We start from the raw sequence: 13,972 nt of genomic DNA on the forward strand, positions 1-13,972 counted from the left end.
AGGCACACTACTGTTCTGGGCATTATGTGGAAGGGGCACTACTGCTGTGGGCATTATGTGGAAGGGGCACTAAAGCTGTGGGCATTGTATAAAGGGCACTATTTCTGTGGGCATTGTGTATTAGGGGCACTACTACTCTGGGCATTGTGTATAAGGGGTACTGTGGGCATTGTGTAAAAGGGGCACTACTGTGTCATAACATGAATAAGGGACACTGCTATGTGGTGTAATGGGAATCAGAGGCACTATGTGCAGTGTAATGTGAATAAGCTTGTGCTACTGTGTAGTGTAATTTGAATTGGGGATACTATTGTGGGACCACGCCCCTTTCTTTTGATACCACGCCCCTTTTTGTGCACCGCGCGCTGTCCTTTTATTGAAAACAGGGAGGGAGGGCGTAAATTTATAGTCTGCAGGGAGGTGCCGAACACCCTAACACTGGCCTTGCCAATACTATTGAGTGTAGAGAGGTGCAGGCCTTAATACGTTGGAGCAATGTGAAAATGTCTAATACACCAGGTTAGTGTGTTACTACATTATGAGCGGGGCAGTGTAAGACTGCATTATTACCATGAGCAGTGTGGAACTGCATTTTTAACAGTGGAAGTGTGGAAATCACGTTATCAATTGTATTTGCTCCCCGAACTTACATAGGTTTCCTCCGTGTACTCCGGTTTCTTCCACAATCCTAAAATATTCTGGTAAGTTAATGGACTCCTGATAAAAATAGTTAACCCTAGTGTGTATTTGTGTACATGTGATAGAGAATATAGATTGTAAGCTGCACTGGGGCAGGGACTGATGTGAATGGCCAAATATTCTGTGTAAAGCCACGCGGAATAAGTATGTGGTATACAAATAACTGGTAGTAATAATAATAATGGCGTGATTCATTACATTATCACATCTGCTGTACAGCACAGCCGATGGGATGATGCGATGAACGACCAGCTTGTACACACAATATAGAGTACACACCATACAATCCGCATGATATATTGTTCCGATCCCTGTTGGAACGATATATCTTATAGTGTGTACATAGCTTTAGTCTGCTTTATATCCAGATTGCAGATCTTTTGATGTAATGATATAAAATGCTTGTTTATATACACAAGAGGACTTTCAGTTGTTGTTGTGTTAGTTTAAAACAAATTATATCATTAGTAAATCTGCTCTGTAATTGGCACAAGTATTTCAGTCACACAGCGGCTTGGGAGCAGGGCCTTCTTACCTCGTTGGGCCTGATACAGAGACGGATGCAATTCCGATGTTTTTTCGCAAATGGATGTTTTTTTCTACTGCTCATGCATCAGAATCGCACTGCACACGTGCTGCGATGGTAAGGGGTAATGTGGGGTACATTGAACAAAAGAGGGGCATGTGGGGAATAATCTGATGAGACAGGAGCATGAGAGGGAAAAGCTGGTGGGCTGGCTGCATGTGTAATAAAATCTGGTGGATGGGGGTTGCAGGTGAGAGAAAAGCTGGGGCGCAGCAAGGACATGTGAGAGAAAAGCTGATGGGCAGGCAGGTATTTGAGGGTAAAGCTGGTGAGCAGGGGCCATGTTAGGAAAAAGCTGGAAAATAAGGGCACATGAGAAGAAAAAAGTTGTCAATGTGGGGCATGTTTATGTAGCAGGGGCGTGATATCATTGTGACTTATCTGCAATTATATAAAAAAGAGCGAGTCTGACTGGCACCTTCAGAGTAAATATCATATGTACAGTAGTGTGAGAGTAGTTGGGGTCCTGCAGCCTGGAGATTTAGGAACTTCCAAAGGTAGTACCAAGGTGTAATAGTGGATATGTTTGTGTTATTCTCCGGCGCTGGAGAGGGTACCCCTAGAGGTTTAGTGTTTGCCCAAATAAACAAACCCTGGAATATTGTGGGCCCTGAATAATGGCAATAGCAAATTAATTTAAAAGAAACAACTATGTAGTCTCACTCATTTTTCGTCAGAAAATACTGAAACAACCACTGAATGGATTTAAAATAGTATTTTTTATTTATTTATACAAAAGAGATCATATTTATGTAACAGCAGTGTTCAAACCTTTACTACAGTATTTTTGGTTATTAAGTCACTGTGTTAAAAGGTGTTAACCTCTTCGCCTATAACAAAGTTGTGCAAACATATTAGGGGCAATTGTTTACTCGCTCCAGCAGCTCCCGTCTAAAGTGACGGGCGATATTAACTTGTTTGCCCTGCTGGGTGCCAGTTCCGCAATCGCCCTTTGCTTGTCACGCCCAAATGCACTGGGATTAGCTGCATAAAGCAGCTAATCCTGAGCAAACTTTTGGGCGTGCTGCCGGCAGCACCCAGAAGCCCGCCTTTGGATGGATTTCTGCTCGCCACCTCAGAAGGGTGCGAACAGAAATGGGCGCCCAGCGGCACAAACAACTTGAATACCTCCCAGCACTTTATACAGGGGTTGCGGCTGCAAATCAACATTTGAATTCTTCCCATAAAGTGCAAGATAGGGTTTCAGAAAAAAAAAAGATTAAAAAATGCAAAAAATGACACTTCTCAGCCAATAAAATACTTATCAACATCTGATTAAAATATAAATAAAATTGCATTCACAATAAAAAAATTATCAAAAATAATGTCTTAGACATTTGCATATCTTTGCACATCCACTGTATACACAGATGCAGCAGCCTCATTAGTGTACAACTCTCAATCAGGCCCATAATTTGGCATTTGGATGATAATCATTTACAGCCTGAAAACCAATCCCCCCGACAGTCGTTCCGATGGGTATGCAATCGGGAAGCCGACTGCCTAAATACCGGCAGCTGGCTTCCCGACTGTCATATCCCGGCAAGGGTGAAATGCCGTGCGTCTAGCTGTAGACGCCCGGCATTTCCCCGACGCCGGGAGACCGGCACCCGGCATCCCGATCGTAGTGATGCCGGGCGACGCGAGCGGACAACCGCGGGGGGGAAGGGTTAGGTTTTTGGGCTCCCGGGGGGGACTTAGGGTTAGGCACCCCCCCGGGAGGGTTAGGCTAGGGGGAGGAAGGGTTAGGCACCCCGGGGGGGGACGGGACTTAGGGTTAGGCACCCCCCCGGGGGACTTAGGTTTAGGCAGCGGGGAAGGGGGTGGTTAGGGTTAGGCACTTAGAGGGGGGATTAGGGTTAGGCACTTGGGGGGGAGGTTAGGCACCCCTAAGGAGGGTTAGGTTAGACAATACTTACCTATCCATGATCGGGATTTCCAGCGCTGTCGGGCTTCCGCTGCTCGGAACTCTGCTGATGTCGGGCTGCCACTGCCGGGAATCGAACCGCCGGCCGGCATTTCATACCGATTCAGTTCCGATGACACCAGGCAGCGAATGATCAATGATCGCTTTTGCAATGCGATCAGGGCATGCCAGTAACGCCCCTGATTGCATTGCTTTGTATACCTGTGGATATTCACACGTTGTGTGATATTGTGTGTTAACCCACAGATTCCGCATCAAGCGCTGAAAAACATGGGCTTGTCTGCGCGTTAAGTCCCTGAGGGTGCACTTAATGCTTATTTTTCCTGGCAGCCTCAGGAGCTGCGAGGAAAAATCTGCGTTAAGTGCACCCTCTAGAATTTAGCACGCGGACATGGGACAGTCAACTGAATTGCTCAGTGCTGACAATTGGCATCAAATCTGCCCACAGGTTTCTAATAAAGGAACAGACTGTTGTTAACATACTTGTTAGAAATGTGATGGGAGTACCTCATTCACAGTTGTCTATGCACTATAACTGCGTATAACTAAAAAACAGATCACAGAGTTGCACAGCCCTGAAGAGACCCTAGAGGTGTATACACCTGAAGAAGACAAGCTAGAGGTGCATACACCTGAAGACAAGCAGGAGGTACATACACCTGAAGACAAGCTAGAGGTGCATACACCTGAAGACAAGCTAGAGGTGCGTACACCTGAAGACAAGCTAGAAGTGCGTACACCTGAAGACAAGCTAGAAGTGCGTACACCTGAAGACAAGCTAGAACTGCGTACACCTGAAGAAGAGACCCTAGAGGTGTGTAAACCTGAAGACAACCTAGAAGTACATATACCTGAAGAAGACAACAGTAGAGGTGCGTACAACTGAAGACAAACTAGTGGAGCATACACGTGAAGACAAGTTAGAGGTACGTACACCTGAAAAGACTTTAGAGGTGCATACATCTGTAGACAAGCAAGAGGAGCAGACACCTGAAGAAAATACCTAAGACATGCATACACCTGAAGACAAACTAGAGGCGTACGCCTGAAGAAAGACCCTAGAGGTGCATACAACTGAAAAGACCTTAGCAGTGCATACACCTGTAGACAAGCTAGAGGTGCGTACACCTGAAGAAAAGACCCTAGAGGTGCGTACACCTAAAGACAAGCTAGAGGTGCATACACCTGAAAAGACCTTAGAGGTACGTACACCTGAAGACAAGCTAGAGGTGCGTACACCTGAAAAGACCTTAGAGGTACATACACCTGAAGACAAGCTAGAGGTGCGTACACCTGAAAAGACCTTAGAGGTACGTACACCTGAAGACAAGCTAGAGGTGCGTACACCTGAAGACAAGCTAGAGGTGCATACACCTGAAAAGACCTTAGAGGTGCGTACACCTGAAGACAAGCTAGAGGTGCATACACCTGAAAAGACCTTAGAGGTACGTACACCTGAAGACAAGCTAGAGGTGCGTACACCTGAAGACAAGCTAGAGGTGCATACACCTGAAAAGACCTTAGAGGTGCGTACACCTGAAGACAAGCTAGAGGTGCATACACCTGAAAAGACCTTAGAGGTGCGTACACCTGAAGACAACCTAGAGGTGCATACACCTGGAGATTATATACATAATGGGTTTAATTCAGATCTGGACACAAATTGAGCGATTGTTAGCCATTGCGCATGCGCGAAAGCTGTTTTTCACACGTGTAGCAATTGAATTGCGATTACGCTCACAGAATATTCACTCGCAAACTGAGTGACAGGTAGTCAGCATTTGGGGGCGGTAACGAGGGTGGTTAGAGAAGTGCAGGCATGTCTGTAAATTCTTGCTGGCAGCAGGAGAGCCCTATGTGTGTCTGGAGACCCGCTGTGTCAGTGGGCATCTCTAAGCACTGGACGGTGAGCGAGTCATTAGCATATTTTCGCAATTGCATTGCATGAGAGATCGCCTGCTGCGACGGCATTTGGGTGCGGATCAGGATCAATGCCCGGATGGCACCCAGTGATCATTACATCAACAACAGTTGCTAATCTATGCTACAACCATTCTGGCCCCCTGTCACAGTATGATAACTGACTGCTTCTGCTTCTCCCACTTATTCCTCAGCTGCAGTAATATGCCTGTAACATAAGTGAAGGAACTCATCAGCAGCAGCTACTGTAGTTGGCATATATAACATTTGCAGGGACCCCGACTGCCTGGGTGAGATCACGTGTGCGACAGCCTGTACGCGGCAGCGGCAGCCACACACTGCGCTCCGGGGCTTGGGCTGCACTGTGCTCACGCGAGATGACGAGAGTAGGCGCGCGCGTGGTTTCCCTGACAGCGCTCTCGCGAGAAGATGACGCTGCGCGCCCAGCCGGGGTCTCGCCTCTCGCGAGATCTGGCGCCGTGAGTGAGCTCGGCCTGTGCTCCTCTCTCTCCCCGCTCCGCTCCCGGCACCGGCTCTCCGCGGAGGGAGGCGGGAGACACCCGCAGGATGGCGTCCGCTCTGGAGCAGTTCGTTAACAGCGTCAGGCAGCTGTCCTCCCAAGGTGAGGCCGTGAGAGGTGGGTGTGAGGCTCTGCTGGAGGCCCGGTGTGTGTGCCGGGGGCGCGTCCTACCTCTATGGGTGTATAGTAATGGTTGGCTGCTGTTTATGCAGTGATGGTAGGCGGTGCATGGCCTGTCTATACAGTAATGGGGTGGAGGTAGTAAAGGGAGGAATGTACTGTCCTGTGTACAGAGTAATGGAGGGAGGTAGTGTCCTGTCTATACAGTAGTGGGGGAGTATCTGTCCTGTCCTGTCTATACAGTAGTGGGGGAGTAACTGACCTGTGTAAACAGTAATGGAGGGAGGTAGTGTCCTGTGTATACAGTAATGGAGGGGAGCAGTGTCCTGTGTATGCAGTAATGGAGGGGAGCAGTGTCCTGTGTATGCAGTAATGGAGGGGAGCAGTGTCCTGTGTATGCAGTAATGGAGGGGAGCAGTGTCCTGTGTATGCAGTAATGGAGGGGAGCAGTGTCCTGTGTATGCAGTAATGGAGGGGAGCAGTGTCCTGTGTATGCAGTAATGGAGGGGGGCAGTGTCCTGTGTATGCAGTAGTGGAGGGGGGCAGTGTCCTGTGTATGCAGTAGTGGGGGGGGGGGGGCAGTGTCCTGTGTATGCAGTAGTGGGGGGGGGCAGTGTCCTGTGTATGCAGTAGTGGGGGGCTGTAGTGTCCTGTGTATACAGTAGTGGGGGGCTGTAGTGTCCTGTGTATTCAGTAGTGGGGGGCTGTAGTGTCCTGTGTATTCAGTAGTGGGGGGCTGTAGTGTCCCATGTGTATTCAGTAGTGGGGGGCTGTAGTGTCCCATGTGTATTCAGTAGTGGGGGGCTGTAGTGTCCCATGTGTACAGTAATTGGGTGGATGTAGTGTCCCAAGTGCACAGTAATGGGGTGGAGGGGAGGTACGGTCCTGTGTATATAGGTGGTTTTTTTTTTGGGGGGGGGTACTGTCCAGAATATACAATAATGGGTTGCACTCCCCTGTATATAGTAATGGGGGTACTGTCCTGTGTATACAATAATGGAGTGTGGGAAGATATGGTCCTGTATACTGGGATACTGTACCCATAGTACTGTATACTCTGATACATCCTCAGGTACTATATAATGTATTATGTACCCCTGGTACTGCACGGTCACCGATGCATCCCCAGGTATTATACACTGTTACTGTATACAAAATATTGTATAATTTGTTCTGTATCCATTCCCACTTCTAAACATTATATATTTACTGTATTCAGAGTAGTGTACTGTATAGTCACAGAGCATTTTAACTGAAGATGAACATGTATTATTTACTATATACACAGAACTGTATCCTTAGTACTGTATAGTACAGATCCATTCCCTGTTAATGTACACTCTGTTAGTGACTATATATACAGGACGGTACTCAGATCCATCTACTTCTAGAGCCATCCTCTGTTACTATACAGTATATTGTTTACTGTGAGCATGATTCAGAGATGGACCGTATTGCACAGAAGCGGCTGTGCAGTACCGTCCCTACAAAATGTAAATGGCACAGAGGGTGTCTGTAGGAAATAGACACATCCTTGCTGCACATAAGAGATCAGAGTGGAGCGTTCGTAGACGCTGCCTCGGATCACCATCGCAATAGTTGCCTCTTTGGCCAGGCTGTTGAAGCTTACCTCAACCTGGCTGGGACTTGCACTTCCTAAAAATCTGTGTCCACTGATGCAGACCCTGACCTCGTACCTCCTGTAAAACGAGGGCAATTCGCCTCCGTTTACGGCAACGGTGGCCTGGAACGCCCCCGCTCCTCCTCCCCAAACGTAGCATGTCAGTCAGGCTGCTGCTGGGGGACACTGAGTGGACTCGCAGATTGAAGGCTGCACATGTGCAGTCCTGCAATAATCGGAATTTTGCACTAACTATTGGGTTAGCGTACATCTCTGAATCGGGCCCAATAAACACAGTACTTGTACCTTTAGTACTGTATAGTCACAGATCCATTTCTAGTTATTATAAACTATATTATTCTATACACAGAACTGTACCATCAGCACTGTATAGTCACAGGTCCTTTTCTAGTTATTATACACTATTACTTATTATATACACAGAACTACTGTATAGTCACAGGTCCATTTGTAGTTATTATACACTATATTATATACACAGAACTGTACTGTATAGTCACAAGTCCATTTCTAGTTATTATACACTATTACTTATTATATACACAGAACTGTACTGTATAGTCACAGGTCCATTTCTAGTTATTATACACTTACTTTTATACACAGAACTGTACTGTATAGTCACAGGTCCATTTCTAGTTATTATACACTATATTATATACACAGAACTGTACTGTATAGTCACAGGTCCATTTCTAGTTATTATACACTATATTATATACACAGAACTGTACTGTATAGTCACAGGTCCATTTCTAGTTATTATACACTATATTATATACACAGAACTGTACCCTCAGCACTGTATAGTCACAGGTCCATTTCTAGTTATTATACACTATATGACTTACTATATACACAGAACTGTACCCTCAGCATTGTATAGTCACAGGTCCATTTCTAGTTATTATACACTAGATTACTTACTATATACACAGAACTGTACCCTCAGCATTGTATAGTCACAGGTCCATTTCTAGTTATTATACACTATATTATATACACAGAACTGTACCCTCAGCACTGTATAGTCACAGGTCCATTTCTAGTTATTATACACTATATTATATACACAGAACTGTACTGTATAGTCACAGGTCCATTTCTAGTTATTATACACTATATTATATACACAGAACTGTACCCTCAGCACTGTATAGACACAGGTCCATTTCTAGTTATTATACACTATATTATATACACAGAACTGTACTGTATAGTCACAGGTCCATTTCTAGTTATTATACACTATATTATATACACAGAACTGTACCCTCAGCACTGTATAGTCACAGGTCCATTTCTAGTTATTATACACTATATGACTTACTATATACACAGAGCTGTACCCTCAGCACTGTATAGTCACAGGTCCATTTCTAGTTATTATACACTATATTACTTACTATATACACAGAACTGTACCCTCAGCACTGTATAGTCACAGATCAATTTCTAGTTATTATACACTATATTACTTACTATATAGACAGAACTGTACCCTTAGCATTGCATAGTCACAGATTTGTTCCCAGTTAATAGACTATATAGTATTTATAATTTATACACAAAGCTGTACTTTTAGTACCATATAATCAGTCCTCTCCTATTCACTATATTATTTACTGTATACACATGACTATACCTGTAATTCTGTATAGTTACAGATCCATTTCCAAGTAATACACATTTTACTGTTTATTGTACGCAAAGGACCATACCTTTATTGCATAGATTTAGATTTATCCTCACATACTAATGGATCTATATAGTTCTTTTATATGTATAAGTATGCATCATTTAGTAACTGGTGAGCTTGCATGAATTTCTATGTTCAAGACAGTATACTTTGTAATTGGTCTGTACAATACATGATATATGTCAGCCCTAGGTCTGGGTGCACACTATTCATTCTATTGTTCGTACAGCTGATGAACGATATTGTTAAGTGTATGGCTCATGTGTACACAAGATTTATCTGTGAACCACGTAGTTGTGTCGGCTGTGCAGCACAGCATATGCAATATTTTTTGCAGATTTATCGTGCGCATCTGTATGTGTGTACGGGCGACCCACCGACAACCCATAGAACGACCCATTGCACTGACCGCAGGAACCGGTGACACTGATACTACAACTGAGTGGGCAAATTTAAATGCCCGTCCAGTTGTGATGTCTGGCCAGACATATGGAACGATTGGTAAGTGTGTCTGCTTACCAAATCCGTCTCTCAGTCTGGGTGATGGTCGGCCAGCCACTGGTTTGCTCAGGTGTGTACCCAGCATAAGCTTCTGTTCTGGCTACTGTTGAGTTTGCACCAGTCCTCGTGTGTTGCTCTTTGTGCGTTAGACTTGTATTGAGCTAAATTGCCTCACACGCCTCATTATCTATAAGCTTTTATAGAAAAAAGTATTTATTTAATATTATTTATTACCAGTTATTTATATAGCGTACACATATTCTGCAGCACTTTACAGATAATATTTTGCCATTCACATCAGTCCCTGTCCCAGTGGAGCTTACAATCTATGTCTCCTACCACATGTTCACACACACATACACACTAGGGTTAATTTTTGAGGGATCCAATTAGCCTGACAGTATATATTTTTTGGATTGTGGGAGGAAACCGGAGTACCCGCAGGAAACCCACGCAAGCACAGGGGGAATATACAAACTCCACACAGGTAGGGCCGTGGTGGGAATCCAACCCACGACCATAGTTCTGTGAGGCAGTATCGCTAACCATTACACTCTGACCTGCCCATATATGTGCCATTTCAGATATCTCTCACATTTTTGTGGCAGGTGGGAACTTTGACTGGGGTGGTACACCTGTCAAACCGTAATTCAGGTGTTCTAGTGCTGCGTACACACGTGCCGATATTGTGAACGTTATCGTTCACAATATCGGCAAGAGTGTACGCAAGATATCGTAAACGATGCGCTTTCCCGTGGATCGTTAACGACATCTTTCATTGCCTGAACATGCAGGCCAACCTGACGATATGGTGAGGTTGTGCATGTTCAGGGATGGTGATGTCACTGAGCGATATCGTTGCCGATATCGTTCAGTGTATAGGCTCAATGTCGTTAACGACATTGAGCCCGGCAAACACTTAACGATATCGCTCATGGAGCGAATCGTTAAGTGTGTATGCTCCTTAAGGCGAGCCCAGGGAGGACAGAAACCTCCCGTGGAGCAGAAAGGCAAATATAGGGCTTAGTGGTGTATCCCACGAAGCGTCTGCTACAATATTACAAACTATAAATTGTCTATTTTGAAATATGCCTTCCTTTCATAGGCACGAATCGTGTTTTATAAATAATGCAGAGGAGACTGTATGGTCTGCTGAATAACTTCAGAATGCCTCCTGCATTGTGTAGCACAGGGGAGAGCCCAGCACGTGAGCTGCCTATGTGATATAGCTCCCGTCACCTGGGACGGATCCTATTACAGAAATAGGTGCACAGTTGAGTTGGTAGTAAAGCTTGTGGTGACAGAAGAGAACATGGATGATGGTACTTTGCTCCGGAGGCCTCCATGTTGGCGCCCCTTTCAATAAACAAATACAAAATTTCACTTGAAATGTAGTAAATATATTTTATGGAAACGCTGAATATAATTTGTTGAGCGAAATATACTTTGGGCTATATCTCTGTTTTTATGTAGTCATAAGGCATTGTCAACATGTACACACTGATGCCCACCTCATTTAGTTCTGTCATCCGAATCCCACCGGCACCTGTCTTTCACAGTTAGTGTTGTAGCCCTTTAATAAAGTGAATTGTGTTATTTGAAGTGGTGTGTATTTATCCCACGGAAGACCCTCTCTGGTATATGTTACAGGGCAAATGACTCAGCTGTGTGAGCTCATCAACAAGAGCGGGGAGCTGCTTGCCAAAAATCTCTCTCACCTGGATACTGTCCTGGGGGCGCTGGATGTCCAGGAGCATTCTCTGGGGGTCCTCGCTGTTCTGTAAGTACCCGTGTGTCCGATCTTTTCATTGTTTACCAGCAGGCTACGTGAATGATGGCAGTGAGGATTTAACCTCAACCGTCCGAATGAGACATGGAAAAAGATCTTCTCTTTAGTGGAGGCTGTCATGCTGATTTCTGTAACCAGTGCTGAGATGAGATAATCTATGAACAGCACAAAACTTTAGTCGGCAAATGATTATATAATATGGTAGCAAAATGCTCGTCTTTAGGGCAGAGATGTCACAAATCAGTTGTTTCTTCTATGATTCTCCATGATACTTGGGTGCTTTACATCACAGGTGTACAAATATGGAGTCACTAGTTAGTCTTAGGTCAGCGGTTTATATTGCCTTTTTAGGGGGGGGGATGGGGATGGCCATAATTATTCCATCACTCTGTTCTGCTACCTGAAGGAATGGATTGCTTGTGTCTCTCCCAGGTTTGTGAAGTTTTCCATGCCCAGTATTCCTGATTTTGAGACCTTGTTTTCCCAAGTCCAGCTCTTTATCAGCACTTGTAATGGAGAGCACATTCGCTACGCAACAGACACGTGTGAGTATTCTTCCACAGAGATTTCCTGCATAGGTGGTGGTTGTTCTCATTTATGGAAAATAGTGAGTTTCACGCCTGTCCTTTTCTTCTTATTTAGTTGCCGGTCTGTGCCATCAGTTAACAAATGCACTTGTGGAGAGAAAACAGGTGAGTGAGTGTTTTGTAGTAGTGTGTGAGCCAGCAACATCCGCTTATGGCTCTGGCTTGTCTCTACAGACGGAAATGAGACTCTGTCCAATACAAAGTGTAATATTGATAAGGGCGATAACCTTTCTTCTTCAGGGTCCATAGGGCTCCACAGGGAGACATTGGAGTGCAGGTGGTGGATGAGACCGGACACCAAACAGTTAAGCTTTTGGATTCCCAGAATGCACCTTCACACAGGTGTTAGCTACTATAGCAGACCGCCTAGCCCAGCCCCGGTGCTAATTCCTCCTATAGGGTTGCCACAACAGGTACAGGCGATACAAGTACTTCCTATACCTCCTCCATGGGTAGACATACTCTCTAACTCAGTTCAGAGTCTAGTGGCTTCCCCCACGGCCTTTCAAAACATGTTGCAAGTTGAAATGCCCCTACCCACTAAAACTACTAAGCGTACTGTGCTAACCTCACAATTGCGCAACTCTCAGATTCTGAGGTGCCATCAGAGGACGCAGATCTCTCTCTCACCAAGGCTCCCTCTGGGAAGGAAGAGCCTCTGTCTAAAATAAATTTCCCTGCTTTAGTGCGGGCTGTCAAATCAATTCTTCTGTTAGAGGATGATGAGCCCGCTCCCAAAGTGGTTTTAGCAGAATTTCCTCACTCAGATCAGCTTTCTGAGCTCATGGATGAAGCATGGAAGACTCCCAGTAAAATCTTTCAGCCTCCAAACCGCCTGATTGCTTTTTACCCTATTCTGACAGCTGATTGCGCTAAAAGGGAATCTCCCCCAGCTATAGATTTCCATGTCACACGTCTCATTAAGAGCTCTACGTTACCTATCCCTATAGCTTCCTCCTTAAAGGACGCGACAGATAGAAACATTTAAGCTTGTCTCAAGTCTGTGTATTCTCTTACATGAGCTATTACTCGTCCAACAATGGCCACCGCCTGGGTGACAAAAGCCATTGAGAGCTGGGCTGATGCTCTGGAGGAATCCTTTTCCTTCAGATGTCTCCCAGGAACAGCTGTCCTATATCTCCAACATCAGAGATGCAGCTTCCTATTTAGGTGATGCGGCTTTGGACACTGGGCGCGTTCCCGATGGTCAGATAACAATATCTGACATCTGATGTGTTTGCAGTCAGACTTGGGCGATTCCATTCATTTTAATGCAGTCAAAAATCGTTCAAATCATTCAAATCTTTGGTAAAAATCGTTCATCTGACAGATCTGACAAATCTGACCGTGTGTATGCACCATAAAACAGCCTTTCTGCCATCAGCATCTAGACCTCGGACGTCCTCCTTTCGGTCCTTTCGTTCCCAGGGAAAAAGCTAAAGGCCAGTTATTTCCTTGACAATCTGCTTCCACAAGGGCTGCCAAGCCCAGGACCAAGCAGGCCTGGGCCACCAGACGCCCTGCTTCCAAATCTGAGAACAAACCTTCAGCGTGAGGGGGCGAGTTTCCTCCTGGGGGACCCCAGAGTAGGAGGCTGACTTTTTCAATTTGCCCAGTACTGGCGTCAAACCACCACAGACGATTGGGTACAAGAAGTGTTCTCTCACGGGTATGCCCTTTCATTCCTGAGCTGAACTCCCCAGCAGTTCTTTTACACAGGCCCTCCATCAGACCCAAACAAAGCACGGCTCCTCCAGAAGGCTATTCAGTCCTTGCTGCACGATGGGATAATAATTCCAGTCCCGCCATCACAGTGGAGGAACGGTTATTATTCCAATCTATTCCTGGTTCAGAAGCCCAATGGGTCTCATCGGCCGATACTCAACTTCAAGTCCCTGAACAAGTTCATCAGAGTACCCAGGTTTCGTATGGAAACTCTCAGCTCTATTGTTCTGGCTATGGAGCCTGGGGACTTTATGGTG

General features: G+C 45.3%; 1 protein-coding gene across 2 annotated transcripts in view; it reads left to right on the plus strand.

The window, feature by feature from the left end:
* Positions 1 to 5,549: 5,549 nt before the first annotated feature.
* COPS3 (COP9 signalosome subunit 3) overlaps positions 5,550 to 13,972 on the plus strand; it is a 30,821-nt gene continuing 22,398 nt past the window's right edge. Inside the window, exons 1-4 of one of the 2 annotated variants that reach the window (XM_088448137.1) lie at positions 5,550 to 5,769; positions 11,265 to 11,394; positions 11,836 to 11,948; positions 12,046 to 12,095. In XM_088448137.1, coding sequence (XP_088304263.1) covers positions 5,700 to 5,769; positions 11,265 to 11,394; positions 11,836 to 11,948; positions 12,046 to 12,095 — 363 coding nt within the window. In that variant the 5' untranslated portion in view covers positions 5,550 to 5,699. The remainder of the gene's footprint in view (positions 5,770 to 11,264; positions 11,395 to 11,835; positions 11,949 to 12,045; positions 12,096 to 13,972) is intronic. The other variant, XM_088448138.1, reaches the window with a different exon arrangement.

The sequence above is a fragment of the Taudactylus pleione genome, unplaced genomic scaffold, assembly GCF_031769625.1.
Source record: "Taudactylus pleione unplaced genomic scaffold, aTauple2 ptg000451l, whole genome shotgun sequence".
Taxonomy (NCBI): Eukaryota; Metazoa; Chordata; class Amphibia; order Anura; family Myobatrachidae; genus Taudactylus; species Taudactylus pleione.